Raw genomic sequence first — 21052 nt, forward strand, 5'->3', positions numbered from 1 at the left:
ACTCAGTTATAAATCAGAAGGTGTGGCTTTACGCCATCTACTTTCCATGGAAGCTAGACTTCTGCTGGGGTACAGGAAGGTCTTTCTTTAAATGCCTGTTTTAATTGTCTCTCGTTTTAACGTTCATATCTAACTGGGTCCTGTAATCTTGTTAGGCATCATCAGGTTTACTTTAATGTAAGAAAAACCAGCAGGTCTGGCAGCATCTAAGGAAAGAAAGTAGAGTCAGCACTTCAGATCTAGTGACTCTTCAGCTCTGGAGATGAGGGATTTTTCTATTATTAACCCATGTAACGTATACCAAGACTCCCTGTTATTGTTGAGACCGCTTTTTTTTTTAAATATTTGGAAACTTATTAACAAGGTGACTGTGTACACAAATCTGGCATTTCAAACTTGCTTATAGTTAGGGTTCTATGTCTACTTATGCTACCAGAGTTCTATATAGCAGAGATTTAATTTTGGACAGGTCTGGACAGTTATATGACATGATGGCATTATACCGCCTCCCTTTCAGTCCCTGTCTTTGTGTAATAGAGTCAGTGTAGTCGGTCAGCTGTGTGTATATAATGTACAACAACATCAGTAAACAGAATCCACATTGTTTGTGTGTGTAAATCTTTTGATATTGTAATCACATATTATTACAATACAAGAGATGTCTCAAACAGAACCTGCCCCTCTGTGGTATGTGTTATCTGGACTAAAATGTAGAAAATCACAGTACATCTACTATTTGATATATAGTTATCTGGCTGACTGTCAGCTTGGATGCTTGCTTAACTGACCAACTGACTATAGAGATTAAAATCGAGACCACTCTCACTGGAGTGCCACATATGATGTCATCTAACCCTCTGTATGGTATAGAGGCTTCAAAATCCATGCAATAATACAACATCCTCTTTTTTTTTTATTTTCCATTTTGAAAAATAAGGAACATACTCTGACAAATATGTGCATGTCTGTTAGCATCTGTGGAACTCAGCCAGTCTGTTAGCATCTGTGAAAAGTAAAAAGTGTAAATGTTTCAAGTCCATTGACCCTTATAGTTTCTCCAGCAGTTTGTTATTGTTTATTTCATATCTCCAGCATCTTCAGGTCTTTTGCCTTGTTTTATTTGGTAAATAAATGAATCAAGATCCTGTTACATCAACTATGTAAAGGATTTCACATGTCCATCATGAGGGAGCCATATTGACATTTTTTAAGGTGGATAATTGTATGAGGTAACTTTGAGCACTTGGCATACATTGTGTGGACTGCACCACATTGTGACGGGTGACCGCATTCATTTTTCCCAAATATATCGCTTTGTAAGATGAAATTGGGATGATCGTTACACTTGAATCTGTGTCCACCTTGGAATTTAGTGCATGTTGTTTATCTCTTTTTTAGGGATATCCCTTGGATTGAGGTTAGAGACTTCATGTCTTTTGGTGTTAAGTGATATATCATGTTGCCCATTTGTACTATCTGTAAGCTGGTGTCTATAATCTATGGAGCTGAGGTTATCTCTTAGACTTTGTTACTATGATTGCATACTGGAGATGAAAGTTTGGAAATATCTTTGGCATTCTTCCTGGTTGTCTCCTCCTCACGTTGTGTTGTTCCTAGAGTGTTTCCAAGTACTCAGGCATTTTGCATACCTTAGCCCAGTGTCCTCTACAGACCATTGCTCCTGTTTCACACAATCCTGCGCATTGTTTTATCAGGTGATATAATACACATTTTCTACAAGATTTGAATGTTTTACTGGCCCTATTTGCAACTGCTATAGTTGCTACAGATTGGAACTGCTGTAGATGCTGCTACCCTGCTACAATTGCCTCAAACCTGCGTCCTACACTCAGCAGTGCATCAGTTACATGCGCCTTAATTTTGACCAGAAGTGCCCTTCACGAAGAGTTGATTAATGTACGAGCAAAGATGAGTTCCAGAACTCTTTAGCAAAGGTGAAGTTGGTGAAATCGTGTTTGTACATTTTTGAGCAGGCATCTGTTGGTTTGTGTTGGTAGAGATTTTCCCGTGGAGAAAATAAGGACTGAAAATGCTCACAATCCGAGGAGAAAAGTGTAGCATTTGAAAAACACAGCAGGCTAGGCTGCGTCTGAGGAGCAGGAGAGTCGACGGTTTGGGCATAAACCCTTCATCAGGAATGATATTTTCCCTTGGCTGTTGATGTGACATGAACTCGAGCCTCTGTATCCTAAAGTTGATTTGGACTTTAAGCTGCTCTTCTATAAAATGGAAGAATTTTGTCAGGGTATCTACTGGCATCACTTGAAATATTTGAGAATTGGATTCTTCCTAATCTTTAGTTTCCCAAAGCAATAAGAGTTTTGATGTCCTATATTTCTGTGTTGTTTATCTGTCGATCTTTAAAGTGAAGTCAGTGTTCGTTTGAATAATTGAGCTTGAGACCCAATAACACCAGAGTGGCAATTCATCCTTGCTGTTCGTTTTTGTGCTGTTTTTTAGAAATTGTTAGTATACCAAGAATCAGCAGAATGCTTTTCTTATTTTGATGACTTCTCTTTTTTTTTTCTTGGCTTTTCATGTTGCTGTTTGAGGTTGCTGCTTTATTTACTTTTTGTTTTTAAAAGAAATGACTGAGCAGTGCCTGTATGTGATGCTCGTGCCAAAGAAGTATTGGAGTAATGTCACACCTGCCTTTTGTTTTCTCCTTTTGCCCAGTATCCAAAGGGAAAAGATGGCAGAATCTGCTATCAACTGTGGACAGGTAGGGGGGTAAATGTTATACAAACACTTATTTTTCTTGCTTTTTGAGCTTTTCTTTATTCCAGGATGACTGTCCTCCGGCCTCTTGTAAGCTGTCAATTTGAAATTGGCCACGTCTTTTTCTTGAGAAGGTGCACTAACAATTGCTTCTCCATTGTGGTTACTGTACTTCAGGTTGCAACATTCAGTTTTAATTGATGTGAGCGTCAGCTCTGAACTCAAATTGCTGACTGGCAATTAAGCTAAGGACTTTTCATAACTGCTAATGTTGCTATCGCCTCTTCAGTCTTTGGTACCAACTTATTATGACTAGCTTTTTGCAACCATTTCCTTTTACCAGAATCTAGTGCTCATTTGCTGCTGCAATGATCAGATGTGGTTTTCTACATTTTGCCTATATAACATATATCGGTGTCTGGGCCTTACTGAGACTGATATTTGGAAATTTATTAACGCTAATGATATATTCTAATATGCCATCTCAGGGTTGCATATTGGCTGGACTCTATGCCTCCTTGTATTGCATTAGGTACATCGCTGACTGGCTGTTTAACAGACTATATGGGCAGTAAGGGGGAAGAATTTTTCATACTCTTTTGACAAATCATTTTATTTGTCTTTTAAAGTTATAACATCTGTGCAATAATGAAACAATTGGACTTGCAGCTTCAGATTGAATCTGAATCTTGAACAGGAACACAAGTCCAGGAGAAGGAAGCACATGAGGGTGGCTTGGGGAATGGGGAAGAAAATGAAACTCAATGGGGAGGGTCTGCAGTGACTAACAGGATAAGTGAACCAGATTGTTGGCAAGATAAAGATACTGTAAGTAGCAACTTGCATAGTTTGTCTTAAACATTTTGCGAGTAATTTCATTTACCTCTAAGAAATTGACATTAAATTTTCAGCCTCGAAGGTATAACATTTCAATATTCATCTTAATCTATAAAAAAAATGTCATATTCAACCTAATTCAAGTTTTAACATTTGGTTCTTTTGCGAATTGATGTTTCACTTAAAGTTGTGACTTTCAGGAACGTACACAACTTTAAGTAAGAACTTGCTATACTGAGGGAGTACCTATTTTTGAATGATATAAAGCGGTTTCCCCATGTGTTTATCTCCAGTGAGTATAAAGGATCTCGACACTGGATGGGGAGTTCAAACCAGTATCCTGGGCAATAATTTACTCCTGGAAAATGACATCTGTAAACTGTATTCTAGTTATTGCTTGACTGCTGATATGGGATCATGCTGTGCATAAATTGAACACTGCATTTGCTATCTAGCATAGAAACTATGCTTTAGAGGTAATTAATAGTCTGTAAACATTTTATTGGAGATAGAACATTACAGCACAGTACAGGACCTTCAGCCCTCGATGTTGCACCGACCTGTCATACCAATCTGGAGCCCATCTAACCTACACTATTCCATGTATGTCCATTTGCTTGTCCATTTTTAATGTACTTAAAGTTGGCGAATCTACTACTGTTGCAGGCAAAGCATTCCATACCCTTACTACTCTCTGAATAAAGAAACTACCTCTGACATCTGTCCTATATCTAACACCCCTCAACTTAAAGCTATGTCCCCTCGTGCTCGCTGTCACCATATTTTGAAAAAGGCTCTTCCTGTCCACCCTATCTAACCCTCTGATTATCTTGTATGTCTCTATTAAGTCACCTCTCAACCTTCTTCGCTCTAACAAAAACAGCCTCCAGTCCCTCAGCCTTTCCTCGTAAGACTTTCCTTCCATTCCAGGCAACATCCTAGTAAATCTCCTCTGCACCCTTTCCAAAGGTTCTACATCCTTCTTATAATGCAGTGACCAGAACTGTACACAATACTCCACGTGCGGCTGCACTAGAGTTTGCTACAATTGTAGCATAACCTCATGGTTCCAGAACTCGATCCCTCTATTAATAAAAGCTAAAACACTGTGTGCCGCCTTAACCCTGTCAACCTGAGTGGCAACTTTCAAGGATCTGTGTACCTGGACACCGAGATCTCTCTGCTCATCTACACTACCAAGAATCTTACCATTAGCCCAGTACTTTGCATTCCGGTTACTCCCACCAAAGTGAATCACCTCACACTTGTCTGCATTAAACTCCATTTGCCACCTCTCAGCCCAGCTCTGCAGCTTATCTATGTATTTTGGGACAACCAGAGGTGTTGAACGATGCTAGAAAATGCAATTAATTAATCCTTTGATTTCTTTTTTTAATCTCCTTTCATCACAAGTTTATTCATAATCAAATAAATGTTTATTTTTCTTTGAGAAATAATTTTGAATATTTAATTTTTCTCTGATCGCTACTCCTTTCATTAAGGATCAATTGCTGCTTCAAACTGTGCTGGGCCATATTGTATGGAAAGTATTTTGCATCGCATTGGTAAAGGTAGAATGAAAACTCACCTGAGCAGACTTCACCTTGCCCATATATCTTTCATGCCGGGTCACTTTCCAAAAAGATAGTAACTTTCTAAGCAGAACCAGTGATGTCAACGTACTGACATTTGCTGGAGATTATTTCTATAACCTTTCAATACAAATCACCTTTTTGAAAATCTTTTGGCTTGTACTAGATTTTTTTTCTTATTCCCACAAGTTAAAGGGAATGCAACAATTCTTGTGTTTTACACGGTTTGAGCCTTCAGTGTTGCAGGATTATCTTTTGATTATGGTTTGCAGCAGCAGTAATGTGCTGCAATCCTCATCTTCTGCAAATCAATGTGTACTGAACCCAAATTATTAGGTTTTTTTTGCATGAATTGTTTAAGCACAATATTACTCTTAAATAATACTCTTAAATAATATTACTCTTAAATAACACCCCTAGGGTGACCGTCTGTCTGTGTGGAGTTTGTACATTTGCCCTGTATCTGCGTGGGTTTCCTCTGGGTTCTCTAGTTTCTTCCCATATTCCAAAGATATGCAGGTTAGGTGGATTGGCCATGCTAAATGCTAAAGAATCCAGGGATACGCAGACTAGGTGGATTAGTCTTGGGAAATGCAGGGGAGAGGTGTGGCCTAGGTGGGATACTTTTTGCAAGGTTGGTGCAGACTCAATGGGCCGAATGGCCTATGTCTACACTGTATAGTTTCTATGATTCAGAATCAAATTTATTAGGTCCTCTAAACTGATGAATTTGCAAGTCTAAAGCTTTCAGTTTATAATTCTAGAATAGGATCATAGAGGGATTTTTGTGATCTCCCACCTAAATCTTTGTGATACAAATTCAAGCCTGAAAATGAGAGAGACGAAAAGTATGAAAATATGTTAAGACAAATGAGAAGATTAGTATGGAAACAGGCCCTTCGGCCCAACAAGTCCACACCAAACCTCCGAAGAGCAACCCACCCAGACCCATTCCCCTACACCTAACACTACGGGCAATTTTAGCATGCCCAATTCACCTGATCCCCACATCTTTCGACTGTGGGAGGAAACCAGAGCAAACCCACGCAGACACTGGGAGAATGTGCAAACTCCACACAGACAGTTGCCCAAAGTGGGAATTGAACCTGGGTTTCTGGCACTGAGGCAGCAGTGCTAACCACTGTGCCACCGTGCTGTCCTAAGAGGGGTTCTCTCAACTGTTTTGGTAACTATGGCCCATATGTTTCAACTTTACAAAGATTTGATTGAATCTTCCACATCTTAACTGCATAAGAGAGCAGATCAAGGAGAAATAAAATAATGAGAGCCTAACTGAGGTTAAGCACTAGCCATTTGCATTTTCTAACATGCAGTTAAACCCTTTTTCCCTCAATTACTTCAGTACTTCAACGAGTCTTTTAAGCAGGAGACTTACCATGTGTTTTATTTGTGTATCCATGTAATTTAGGCCATACTTCTCAGAACTTGCATTGCTCAAGGTTAGCCCACATGTCTGTGGTCTCCCCACAGGCAGTAATGGTAATTAATATTGTTGAAATGTAGGGAGAGCTGCTTGGTACAGACCTGTTGTGTTCACACGGTTGACTGTGGCCAAAACCCTTCAGCACATATTGCTTGTTCAAACATTTCAGTACTCTTAATTCCACGCAGCTCTTTATAACTGGAGATCCCTTCAAAATAATGTAGGGCAATGCTTATGGTTCAAATTTTTTTTGTACATTTTTATTATTAATGGCCATAGTCCAATGAAATTGGTAGACCTGGATTCACACTATCAAGACATTGTTGTGCATTATTCTGTAGTTCAATCTCTGGAGCTTTGATCTACATTCAGAAGTCAGAAGACTCTGTAGGTTGAATCTGGGATAGGTTGACCCAGTTCCATTTGCAATAGCAGCCCCGGAGGGTAAACAAATGTAGGAAAATGGAGATCATGGCTCCTGTGAGTTATCGGGGATGGTTTGTAACACTGGCCTGGTTGAGTCTCATTTCTTCTCAACTTAATTATTGAACTTGCAGCAAGAAGGCATAGCTTTTCTGAAGTTTACAGGTTTAATATCTCTATATTTCTCAAACCAGGTAGTGAGATTACAACCAGAAAGAATGTTCAGTTGGGGTCTTGTCTGCTCGCTAAAGATCCAGCAAGAATCTCACTTTTCCTCCGTTTAGGATGGTGAGGCATTTATCTGAGTTGTGGTGGGTCATTCTTTCGCAACAGCAAGACCACTTCCTTTGCTCATGCTTAATTTCTGCTAAGTTACTTCTGTGATGTCTCAAAAACATCACATTCTTCTCTCCAGTACTGTTTTTGTTCTTGACTTACATTATGAAATAGATTTCCTTGAATGTTCAACAAGATGTTGTTTTTCATGACAACGTACCTTTCTACTTATTGCGTGCAAACTGTATTCAGTGATGAGGTGAAAACTGCAGGTGACTTTTTCAGTCCAAAATTTGATTTCCGAGTTGGAGCTTTCTCTGTTGCGTATTTGCATTTAAAGGCACAGTGGCTCAGTGGTTAACACTGTTGCCTTACAGCACCAGGGTCCCAGGTTCAATTCCAGCCTCGGGCGACTGTCTGTGTCTGTGTCTGCGTGGGTTTCCTCTGGGTGCTCTGGTTTCTTCCCACAGTTCAAAGATGTGCAGGTCAGGTGAATTGGGCATGCTAAATTACCCATAGTGCTAGATGCATTAGTCAGAGGGAAATGGGTCTGGTGAGTTGCTCTTCAGAGGGTCAGTGTGGACTGGTTGGGCTGAAGGGCCTGTTTCCACACTGTAGGGAATCTAATCAAATGCTGTAAACATGGCCATGTTATGGGGTTGGGGAGAGCTAGTGGTGAGAATATGGAAGCTACAACTGTAGGAAATTCATGGAAAGCAAATTTTCAAAAGTTTGATATTAAAACAAGAAAAATGGGCTTCAAATTGCGCACACACTGGCCAACTTCTTTCCAGATTCAGTTGCCAATATTAGTTTCACTCCAACCTAAAAGGAGGAACTTTCATGATGATTGTAAACTGTATTAATTCATCCATGCTGGAGCCCACCTTTCTGGATCTAGATCTCTATGGTTGGTTGTCAGGGTTTCCTTGTCCATTATAAGATAGAGTAGGTACTGAGGAGAAAGTGAGGACTGCAGGTGCTGACTATAGCATTCAATCATTCTACCTTAATTGAAAATCTGATAACTGGTTGGTGCTCATTGCTTATATTGACATGTGGATTCAGAGCAAAATTGTTTAGACTGTGAAAGAACTAGAAGCCAGAGCTTAAAAGATGGAGAAAACATTTTAAAGCACTGTCCGTATTGCCTGATTTGTTTTGGGCAAAAGCCCTTCATCAGGAACCATTGATTTTCCTGCTCCTCGGGTGCTGCCTGACCTGCTGTGCTCTTCCAGCACCACAATCTTGAATCTGTCCACATTGCCTGTCACACTCAAACTTGTGACTTCTCTGTTTTACTGTGGGCTATAAATGTGTTACACTGAAACTTCGCCATTTATTTGTCCTTAAGCTGTCGCTAATGCTCCAGAGCCAAAACAGGCTATTGAAACCATCAAGTTGCCACTTCTGTACTTTTGGCACCCCTTTCTGGCCTGTTTCCAATAGACTGAATTTATGAACTCTGCTTAAAGGGGTTTGTGGCAGCAGTCCTACATACCAAGCAATCTCTGTGGGGGGGCCTTCAAACTTAAGTCGTCATCCAGCTCTTGATCCAAAGTCTTGCACTGTGACCTTTTCGATGTCTGACTGTCTACGAATGGCTATGCTCACTGTTGATTGTAATACTGCACAAGCCAGATCAGAGTCAAACCTGGCTATAAAGACCAGAAGTCTTGCTTTTGCAAATTGGTTCCCGTATTACATTGAAAAGAGGCTGCCAATGTACTTTTAACGGGAGGACAGGTTTATGACCGAGAAAATCAAAAGCTATGGGCGTGTATCTGTTTAATATGTAACTGTTTGGAAAAATCTTATTGCAAATGACATAAAGGAAAATTCAACACTTCTTTTTTTTTTGTTTCCCAGCAATATCCTTGACAGACTCTCAATCTTAGTGAAAGTTTTCTCACACCTTAATTTCTTAATTAGCTGAGGAAGTTGAAAACATTTCCTTTTGGCAATTTTTCATTGTGTAATTCTTTTCATTTCTGCCCCTCTGAGGCATAGATAAATTAATTCACTGAGGTTTTTTTAAATAAAACCAAGACCTTCCCAGTCTTTATATTTGGTCTACTTAAGTGGATTAAGACTTTCTAGTTCTAGACAGCCTGGAGCCTGCCAAAACTAAACTGCACTTCTGTTATGAATGTTTTCTTTTTTGAATTAGATCTGCTTATGGTCTCTCTCCATTTTTATCTCTCTGGATTATAAATAGTTAAACTAGTAAATATTTCAACAATTATCTCATTAGGTACCTTATCTATAACCTTCATGATTTCTTGAAGGTGCTGTTTTAAAACATGGCTTTATTTTTTAAAAAAAAGTTAGCCCTTAACAAATCAAGTCACCTACACATACTGAAAATCCAAAACACATTTTCCTTTAATTTAGAACTCTGGTTCTTACTATAAATCTTCATCACAAGTTTCCCCAGTCTCCATTCGAAGCCCCTATTTAATATAGGATTCCAATTGACCTAATAACTTCACATTTTCCCCCATTTTAAATGCACTGGTGAAACCTGTGACCCCACAGCCCCTGCTGTTCGCCACCCCACACCAACCTACCTAACTCCATCATACTTAGGATGGTTAGTTATAGAGTATAAATCCCTGTGAAGGTTCATATGACATTGAGCAATGTCAGATGCAGGCTAGTTATAGTGGGTGGTCTGTTTATCCACATGTTGCAACTCTGATTTGTTTACATCTAACTTCCCACTTTTTTTTTAAAGGTGTGTTTTTGATGGCGTTTATTACCAAGCTCAATTGCCCAGAGAAGGTGATGCACTGCCTTGAATCACTGATTGTAGTGATTTAATGCAGCTCAATGGGAGACTTGCTGGGTCAGTTTGGGAAGTTACAGGTTACTCACATCAGTCTGAGACTGGATTTGCAAGTATGTCAGACTGGGGAAAAGGAAAACCGGCTTCATTCCTGAATGGGCATTATTGAAACAGTTGAATTTGTTTTTTTAACAAAAAACCTAGCAGCTTAATGGTCACTTTTGTTGAAACCATCTTTGCTAATACATTGTAATTAATTTTGGTAGGATTTGAACCCAGACCTTCTGGTCTAGAGACAGAGACATTACCACTGCACCACACGATGACTATAGTCTATAACACCTGGAATTCCCAGGAGGTTTCCCATCCAGTTAGTAACCAGGCTAGAGTCTGTTAAGCTGCTTAGATCACTGGAGCTCTGGTGTTTCTTCATGAACATGGCTGTTGGCAAAATTATTTTTTAATCACCCAGTTCAGAGATGTTATGACCCCCACCTCTAGAGGGGGTGGGACATAAGCCCAGACCTTTTGGTACAGAGGCAAGGGGACCACAAGAATTCCTAAGTTTTGCCATCTGCCGTTATGGTGAGATTTGAATCTATGTTCCCCACAGGGTTAAAAATCCAGTAACATTACCGTTCCACTGTCACCCCTCCAAATACACTTTCCTAACCAGGATTAGGGGCTGAAGTTACAATTGTTACGACATAGGGCAAACCCTTCTGCTAATTTAATCCAGCAGCACAGAAAAGATTCACCCCATGCTGTAATCTGTGAAGATTTGAGAGGCAAGGAACTATCCCAAAGTCATTATTTAAAGTAAAAATTAACAACTTAAGAGTAACAGAATAATTAACAACTATTTATAACTCCTTTCTCTAAACAAATCTTTTACCTTCCCCTCTACAATACTGGTCCGATTTTAAAAAAAAAACTCAATTACGATTGACAACAAAAAAAAAATCACATTTCAAAACCAGTCAACTCAGCTGAGTGTCCTCTGTAGATTTTCCTCTGTCTTGCTGCTTCTTCTTAGGGATTCTGTTTCACAGGTCATTGATAGATAAAGCTGTCTTTTGAGAGCAGATGTTTCTGTAAGCAGTCTCTCTCTAGTTGTGGGTGCTTGGCTGCTCTTTGCTGTTCTGGGTAACTGTTAAAAATATCGGATACTTATACCCCAAAATATTGAATCATTTTATTGGTTTTAATATGGTCAAAATACTAAAGTCAGTCTTGATTGGAGTTTGATATCTTGGGACAAAATTTAAACTGGCTGAATTTGTTTTTGAATCCAGGCAACACCGTTCTTAGCTAGTTGTTTGACCAAATGTTGCCTTGTTTAGAACACTTGGTGCTGTCATGTAGTTCTGCTAGCTTTTTAACTCTAGGGTATAGTACACCTTTACACCTTCGTAACACAATTAAGACCTTGACTAGTGAAATCATCCAGAACCTCAACCTGAGCTACAAATCTTCTCTAAACTCGCTAGCTAGTGAAATAAACTTGCAATAAGCATTGAGGAACACAGCATTTAAAGAACTAAGAGTAGTGAGTTTAATTTGCTGACTTTGCAGTTTGTTCTTTTTTTTTCATCTCTCTCTCACTCCAGATCTCTCCTTTCATTTCAAATCCGTCCCACTCATCACCTTCCCTTATGGTGCCCACATTCATGCCATGCAAGTGTCAACTAAGGACCATCTCAAGAGATTTGTGCCATCTCCCCTTGACATTCAATGGCATCGCTATCACTGAATTGCCACTACGAGTATCAACCAGACATTGAATTTGACCACCTGTGTGGGCCTCAAGAGCATGTCAGATACTGGAGTAAAAGGAACTTTCATCCTCTCCAAAGCCTGTGCGCCATTTACAAGCCAGAAGTCCAGAGACTGATGGAATACTCCTTTTTTTCCTGGATGAGTGCAACCCTAGCTCACCTCCATACAGAACAAAGCAATCCAGTAAATAAGCACCCAATTTCACCAGCTTCAACAATTCCTTCACTCCCTGTGGGGATAATGGCAGCAGTGAGCACCATCCACAAGAAGCACTGTGACAACTCAAAGCAACTGATTTTTGTGAATTCTTGACTTGATGTGAAGCAATTGTTTTGTTACAATGAGTGTAATGGAAGAGCGGCTTGATAAGTTTTTAGAGATTAATGAAAATTCTGAACCCAGAAGTTGTAGACTTTTTGTACCAATTTCTTTAGACCCTGTGGGCATAAAAACCAAAACCTCTATGCTAATAATAGCCAAGACAGATCAATGTTAAGTTTGACGTGGTTGATACACTGATAATTAGCAATCCTCCCATTTCTAATTACATATCCATTAATTAACATTTGCTTTTAAGCTCAAATTTCTCATCCTTAATGACTCTTTGATGCCTTAATCGACTCTGCAAACTGTTTTGTTTTATGCAGTTTGAAGTTTTTTTAATTCATGCACAACTGGTTGAAGACTTCTGACTTGAGAGCTGCTTAGCAAAACATATTTCGATTAATCTTTATTGAACAAAATGAGAGCTTCCAAACGGGAGAGCAAAAATACTTTTTAAAAAAAATTGGTCAAAAGAGCTATAAATATAAACTGAACTACCAGAGAACTAAGAACCTGGTCTGCTATTCATGCTGTTTGGGTCTAATTGAGACAGTTACCATATCAAGAAACTGTAAAAACCAGAAACTGTTGGTCATATGGGAAAAGGTCAAATCTGAGTACTGTACAGACTGTGGTAACCACCACCTTATTTTAGATGTGTGTTCACTTTGGGCACTTCTATTTACCTGGAGAGTAAGTAAACCTATATTTTATGAGCTTGTATCTGCACCCATTGTACCTTCTGTGGCGTTTTGGAACAAGTTTGATGTGCAGAGTGATTGGGTTCAGGAGAGCTGTGGCAGAAGTCATGTGGGGTGGGGGAGGTGGGTGGTATGCTGTTACTCCTTCTCTTCCAACCCCCCTCCCCAATGAGGTTGAGAGGCATGAACTCATTTCACATGAGGTTTGCAGCCAAATGGTACTTCCAAAGATGCAAAAAACCTCCATGATTGTGTACTTGAATGAGAGTGAGTTCTGAGGATAACTGCATTCCACCAAAGGCTTCTCCCTTTTTTTTTGAGGGGGGGGGTCTATCCTCCCACTGTCTGACTGCAGACTATATGCCAACTGTCAAAAGAAAGCTTTTCCCAATTGTAATTCTCCAAGGGCTGGGGTTTTATGGGGAATAGAGTGATTATTTGATGTCTGAAAATTGAACATCCTTCTATAAGTTGCTTAGGTCTCAGCTGGGTCTGTGGAGCCCAATCTGAGAGCCCCAGTTTCAGAAATATTGAAGCTTTGGTTGTGGTGCAAAGGGGATTTACCAGACTGATAGGAGAACTTCAGGTATTTGGGAAGCGATACTCCTAGGAGCAGAAATGGGTAAGGGGAGGGGGCTAATAGCAGTCTAAAAATGCATGTAGTGTTTTGATAGAGTCAATTAACCATACAATTTTAAGTAGAGTCGGTAACCAGAGGATTTAAGAAAATTGGTACCAGAACCAGTGTGTGCCTGATCTGGATAACAAACGGAAAGCAATTCAGTAGTACCTTCCCTTTAAGTACTTGAAGGGAAATAACACATGGTTGCAGAATGTGGTTAACTGGAAAGCTGTATCAAAAATCTGGCACAAACTCAATGGCTGGAATGGCCTCCTTCTGCACTAGATTATTTATGATTGCAGGCAAGCTTTCAGGCACAGAAAAACTAATTCTATTTAACACTAATTTATTGACTGACTATTGTAACTTGTCCAAGGCTTTGAATTATTTTTTTCTCTGGCAAAATACAAATCCCATTTAAAAATGGAGATGCTTCCTAATCAGCGATGTTATTACACACCTCTGGAGGGGAGGGGATGGGACTTGAACCAGGGACTTCTCCCTGACTCCAGGTTCTTGAACATGCTCCATCTGATACACATTTTTTCACTTTTCTTGGGGTCTTAATTGTTTAAACACTTGTTTCAAGTCAGGCTGTAGTTTAATAACTTAAGGTATTCTTGCCTACCTTCATACCAGCAGAATTGGATGTGATGTTGATGAATTTTTGGCTCAATCTCCAAGTTTTGCCTAAGGAGATAATCACTTTTCCAACCTGATGAAATAGTTGGCAATATTTATGTCCATCCTCTGCTACTATCTCCTTTTAATTCCGCTCCTGCAAAGTACTTTATAAGGATTCATTTCCAGGTACTTCAAATCCAAGGCTGAACTACATCCTCTCCTTTTTCTCCTTTCTAGCATAAATGAGCTGTCAGATTTTTCTTGATATTCTTGTATGGGATGTAGGCATCATCCACCAACATTTCCGCCACCTCCAAAAAGACCCCACCACCAGGGATATATTTCCCTCCCCACCCCTTTCCGCCTTCCGCAAAGACCGTTCCCTCCGTGACTACCTGGTCAGGTCCACACCCCCCTACGACCCACCCTCCCATTCTGGCACTTTCCCCTGCCACCGCAGGAACTGTAAAACCTGTGCCCACACCACCTCCCTCACCTCTATCCAAGGCCCTAAAGGAGCCTTCCACATCCATCAAAGTTTCACCTGCACATCCACCAATATCATTTATTGTATCCGTTGCTCCCGATGCGGTCTCCTCTACATTGGGGAGACTGGGCGCCTCCTAGCAGAGCGCTTTAGGGAACATCTCCGAGACACCCGCACCAATCAACCAAACCGCCCCGTGGCCCAACATTTCAACTCCCCCTCCCACTCTGCCGAGGACATGGAGGTCCTGGGCCTCCTTCACCGCCGCTCCCTCACCACCAGACGCCTGGAGGAAGAACGCCTCATCTTCCGCCTCGGAACACTTCAACCCCAGGGCATCAATGTGGACTTCAACAGCTTCCTCATTTCCCCTTCCCCCACCTCATCCTAGTTTCAAACTTCCAGCTCAGTTACTGCCTCCTTGACTTGTCCGACCTGCCTATCTCCTTTTCCACCTATCCACTCCACCCTCTCCTCTTTGACCTATCACCTTCATCTCCTCCCCCACTCACCCATTGTACTCTATGCTACTCTCTCCCCACCCCCACCCTCCTCTAGCTTATCTCTCCATGCTTCAGGCTCACTGCCTTTATTCCTGATGAAGGGCTTTTGCCCGAAACGTTGATTTCGCTGCTCGTTGGATGCTGCCTGAACTGCTGTGCTCTTCCAGCACCACTAATCCAGTATTTGATTTTCAGCATCTGCAGTCATTGTTTTTACCTTGTTCAATTCCAAGGCCAGCATTTGTTGCTATCCCAATTTCCTTGAATTGTATGGGCTGTTAATCCACTTCAGAGGGCAGTTAAAAGTCAGTCACATTGCTCTGGGTGTGGAGTCTGATGTATGCTACATTAATAGATACTAGGCTGATCAAACAGGAACTCTGAGATAGTCATTTTGCAGAGGGCTTATTGACTCTCCCATTGCAACTGTTCTCTCTCCCAATCCTAGCTATTCTCCACATTTTTAACTTTGAAGTACCCTTCTGCACAACTGAGCAACCTTTCCACCACCAAAATCATCACGACTTGCTTTATTTTTGCTTTTTTTGGTTAAAAACCAATAACCGCCACCAGTAAAAACACAAATGTAGCCGATTGAAGGTTTACACACCCAATCTGTTATGGGGCAATCCAAACCATTTAAAAGTGAGGGGGAAGTCAGGAGTTATTCCCCACGGTGCTCCCCTCTCTCTCAAGGCAATGGCAGCATTGATGGATACTGCATGTTCCCTCTCAAAGGGCTACTTTTTTTTATTATTAAACTTACTTTTCTAATCATCTCTTGGATGTTATTACACACTTCTGGATAAGGTGGCACTTGATTCCGGGCCCCTCAGATCAGGGGTAGAGACACTACCACTTTACCACAAGAGGGCCCTCGTTCTTCCTTCATATTTTCCATTCTTTTTATAGAATCTATTTTTCTAATTAACCTTTTTCAGATATGTTATTCTCCCTTTTTATATATTTAGATACTAACAGTGAACACCTATTTCCTTAAATATGTGCTACATTAACAGATGTCCCCGTTTTAAAATATTGGAAATATACAAACCATTCTTAGTTATAAGAAAACAATTTCATGTTCTAGATCCTTTCAATTATTGAGCAATCCAAACAAAAAATAGTCATAGTCGTATAGCATGGACCCTTCAGTCCAACCAGTCCTTGCCGACTGTGATCTCAAAATAAAACTAGTCCCACCTGCCTGCTTCTGGCCTATATCCCTCCAAGCCTTTCCTATTCATAGACTTATCCAAATGTCTTTTAAATGTTTTACCATTTACTTCCTGTCGAAGTTCATTCCACTTATGAACTACCCTCTGTTTTTAAAGAAATAATTGCCTCGGTGTCTTTTTTAAGAAAAACATCTCTCCTTTCACCTTTTAAAAATGTGCCCCTAGTGTCTTTACTAGTGGCTTTCCCTGCTCTCCTAATAATGGTGGAATCTCTCTGTCCATTGGCCCCTTCTGTATGTAATTTTAGTCTGAACTTGCAGCAGTTGTCCATGAGAAATTGATACTAACCCACAGGATAGGACTATATGTCCATATTTAGTCAGCCCTTCATTTGCCATAACATGCTCCTTGTAATTATCCAATATATGTGCATGTGAGATAGTGATAAGGAACTCTACATTATCGGTTCTAATTCTGTAAATATATTATCAGCGTCAATAATTTTACCTGGACCTTTTTGTAATCTTTTTGCTTTTGTTAAATACCATGTTCCCTGAATTAAAATTTATATCAGCTGGCCTTGTACTATGCTGTAATGCTAACTAAATTTACACTGAAATCCCCACCCTAATGAATGTCCTCCTTCCTGCATGCTGGATATTCAAATGCTCAAAAACTGGAGCTTACAGTCACCCCTTCCCATGCTTGGGAATTAATTTTTACATTTCTGTCCAATAAAGAGTAGATATGAATTACAACCCCGAGTATTTTCATTTGCTGCCATGCCAGGGCAGATATTAGTTTACAAATTGCTTGATGCGCTAAGATTTTGTGAAAGACATAACTGATTCAAGATTGGTTGTCATGTAATCTATTGCTGCATAACTTCTTATATACATTCTGTTATGAAAGAGACTTTCTGCTGCTGTGTTTGTCACTGCTAATGTTTATTTTGATACATTTTTAAAAATCATTTATTGGCAAACTACTTCACCTACCTGAACAATTGTCATTTTAAGGAATTTAGTTTGTGTCCCTTACCTATTTCTGTTGTTGTGTTCATAAACGCACTCTTGCTCTCACTTTATTGAACTCTGGCTGAATCTTCTTTTTTTTTAGATCTACAAAGTATAAGTCAAGACTTTTCCTTATCTCCTATCTTCAGGTCTTTTGCTAATTTGGGTCATCAGCAGGAAGCTTCCTTACCTATGTTGGACCTGAAACAACATTTGGGTCTGGAGCCTATGTGGAGAACTCCCAGGGCACCTCCCTCCCAAGTGTATATCACCATGCTGTCACCTCAAATGAGAAGATAGTAAAGTCTTTATTGTCTGTAATCTTCCCAAAATTGTCTGGTATCTGATTTGCTTTTTGCACCTAAGCACAGTGAAAAGCTTTGTTTGCAAGCAGTACAGGCAGATCATAGTAAGCAAGGACATACAGATCACAGGGTGGAAAAAATAACTAGAGGCATACAAGTTGCATCATACAGGGTGTGTGCTAGGGAGAACCAGCATTATTTGAAGTGAGAGTCCATTCATCAATCTAATAATAGCTGGGAAGAAGCTGTTCCTGAAGCTGCTGGTGCATTTTCAAGATTCTGTAACTTGTGCCTGATGGAAGAGTTTATAGGGGATCATTAACGGGGCGTGATGGGTCTTTATTAGCAGCCTTTTCGCAGAAACAAGTTGTGTAAATAGAGTCCATGGGTGGAAGGTTGGCTTCCTTGATGATCTGGGCTGTGCACAGAACCTTCTGTAGTTTCTTATAGTCCTGGGCAGAGCAGTTGCTATACCAGGCCGTTATGCGCCCAGACCGTGTGCTTTCTATGGTGCATCTGTAGACGTTGGTGAAGGTCCTTGTGGACATGCCAAATTTCCTGAGGAAGAGGAGGCATTATTGTGTTGCCTTGACCATCTCAACTACATGGGAGGTCCAGGACAGATTGTCGGTTATCATCACACCTTGGAACTTGACACTCTCCACCCTCTCAACTTCAGCACTGAAATTGTAGATGGGGGCATGTCTTCCTCCCTCTCTGAAGTTAATGATTAGTTCTTTGGTTTTGCTGACATTGAAGGAGAGGTTGTTCATGTTGCACCATGTCACCAAGCCCTCTATCTCCTTCCTGTATTCTGACTTGATAGATATCTGTCCTGCCACGGTGGTGTCATCAGCAAACTTGTAGATGCCATTTGTTTGGAATTTGGCGACAGTTGTGGATGTACAGGGAGTACAGCAAGGAGCTGAGGATGCATCCTTTGGGCCTCTAGTGTTGAGTGTTATTGTGCAGGAGGTGCAGTTACCATCTTCATGGATTGTGATCTGTGAGTCAAAGTGGAGGATCCAGTTGCAGACGGCAGAGCTGAGACAAAGGTCATGGGAGTTTTGAGATCAGTCTGGAGGGGATAATGGTGTTGAGGGTCGATGAGCAGGAGTCTGATGTAGGTGTCCTTGTTGTCCAGATGTTCCAGCGATGAGTGCAGGGCTAGGGAGATGGCATTTGCTGTAGACCTGTTACGTTGTTTGGCAAATTGTAGGGATTGAGGCAGGCTAGGAGACTGGAGCTGATGTGGGTCATGACCAGCCTCTCAAAGCACTTTGATTATTGAGGGTAGAGCCGCTGGGCAGTAGTGATTAAAGCACATTGCATGTGCTTTCTCAGATACGGGAATGATGGTGGTCTTCTTGAAGCAGGTGGGGACTTCAGCTTGTAGGAGGGAGAGGTTGAAGATGTGGGTGAATACTTCTGCCAATTGGTGGGCACAGGATCTGAGTGCTTGGCCAGGGACACCACCTGACCTCCTCTTTCCTTGGGTTGACTCCCAAGAAGACTGATCTGATGATCTGGTTTGATAGTTAGATATTATCTGTAACATATGAACATACCAGTTCAGAGGGACCCAGTAAGAAGAACTTCGCAAGGTAAACTCACTGTCCAGGACAAAGTAGCCCACTTGGCCCCTGTATCTACAGACAATTATCTTCCACACAAACATAGTAGCAGTAGTGGGCACCATCTACAAGATACATTGCAGAAATTCACCAAGATGCCTTTGAAAGTTCCAGATACTTGAACACTACCATCTAGAAGGAGAAGAGCAAACAGATATATGGGAATCCCACTGCCCTACAGGTTCCTGTCCAAACCACTCACCATCTTGGCTTGAAAGTATATCACCATTCCTTTAGTGCCCTTAAATCCTGAAACCGCTAATGGCATTGAAGGTATACCTCCGTACGTGGACTGTTGTAATTCGAAGGGCCCCACCACCACTTTCTGTCAGACACTTAGTGCAATTATTGCTAGCCCAGCTAGCAAAGCCTTCCTCCTGTGAATTTCTTTTTTTCGATGCTTTCCTCTCTCTGATTGCTCTCCCCTTCTTCCTTTTCTGAACCTTCTGTATTGAGCATCACTTCAAAATTCTGACACCTTATTGCATAATGGCATTAGAATCATAGCTGAAACACTGGTAGGTCATGCCCAATGCGTTCCTGTGGTGTTCCCTTTTGTAGTGCCCCAATTCCATGTATCTGTCATGGCTGCCAAGAGTGTGTCTATCATCACCCCTTTTAGAATTCTTTCACATTGAGGCTTGTGTTCAACCTCTGGATGGTCCCAAATTTGGGACTTTTTGAATTTTATTTTGTTTCTGCTGAATGTCCTATTTGAGCCAGGAAGACTGCTGCAAATTATTTTATAGAACATAGAACATAGAAGAATACAGCGCAGTACAGGCCCTTCGGCCCTCGATGTTGCGCCGATCAAAGCCCACCTAACCTACACTAACCCACTATCCTCCATATACCTATCCAATGCCCGCTTAAATACCCATAAAGAGGGAGAGTTCACCACTGCTACTGGCAGGGCATTCCATGAACTTACGACTCGCTGAGTGAAGAACCTACCCCTAACATCAGTCCTATATCTACCCCCCCTTAATTTAAAGCTATGCCCCCTTGTAATAGCTGACTCCATACGTGGAAAAAGGTTCTCACTGTCAACCCTATCTAACCTCCTAATCATCTTGTACACCTCTATCAAATCACCCCTAAACCTTCTTTTCTCCAATGAAAACAACCCCAAGTGCCTCAGCCTTTCCTCATAGGATCTTCCTACCATACCAGGCAACATCCTGGTAAACTTCCTCTGCACCCGTTCCAGTGCCTCCACATCCTTCCTATAGTATGGCGACCAAAACTGCACACAATATTCCAGATGCGGCCGCACCAGAGTCTTATACAACTGCAGCATGACCTCAGGACTCCGGAACTCAATTCCTCTACCAATAAAAGCCAGTACGCCATATGCCTTCTTAACTGCACTATTTACCTGGGTGGCAACTTTCAGAGATCTGTGTACATGGACACCAAGATCCCTCTGCTCTTCCACACTACCAAGTAGTCTACCATTAGCCCAGTAATCCATCTTTTTATTACTCTTACCAAAGTGAATCACTTCACACTTAGCTACATTGAACTCCATTTGCCACCTTTCTGCCCAGCTCTGCAGCTTCTCTATATCCCGCTGTAACCTGCCATATCCTTCCTCACTGTCTACAACTCCTCCGACTTTCGTATCGTCCGCAAACTTGCTCACCCAACCTTCTAACCCTTCCTCCAGGTCATTTATAAAAATGACAAACAGCAATGGTCCCAAAACAGATCCTTGCGGAACACCGCTAGTGACGGCACTCCAAGATGAACCTTTGCCATCAACTACTACCCTCTGTCT

At 41.0% G+C, this 21052-nt stretch overlaps 1 protein-coding gene across 2 annotated transcripts in view; it reads left to right on the forward strand.

Moving 5' to 3' along the window:
* rspo2 (R-spondin 2) overlaps positions 1-21052 on the forward strand; it is a 128702-nt gene that overhangs the window by 85499 nt on the left and 22151 nt on the right. The window contains exon 6 of one of the 2 annotated variants that reach the window (XM_072570993.1): positions 2698-2743. The exons of the other annotated variant lie outside the window; for it this stretch is intronic. Within the exon in view, the coding sequence (XP_072427094.1) occupies positions 2698-2743 (46 nt within the window). The remainder of the gene's footprint in view (positions 1-2697; positions 2744-21052) is intronic. 2 annotated transcript variants of the gene reach the window in all.

The sequence above is a fragment of the Chiloscyllium punctatum genome, chromosome 5 (assembly GCF_047496795.1).
Source record: "Chiloscyllium punctatum isolate Juve2018m chromosome 5, sChiPun1.3, whole genome shotgun sequence".
Taxonomy (NCBI): Eukaryota; Metazoa; Chordata; class Chondrichthyes; order Orectolobiformes; family Hemiscylliidae; genus Chiloscyllium; species Chiloscyllium punctatum.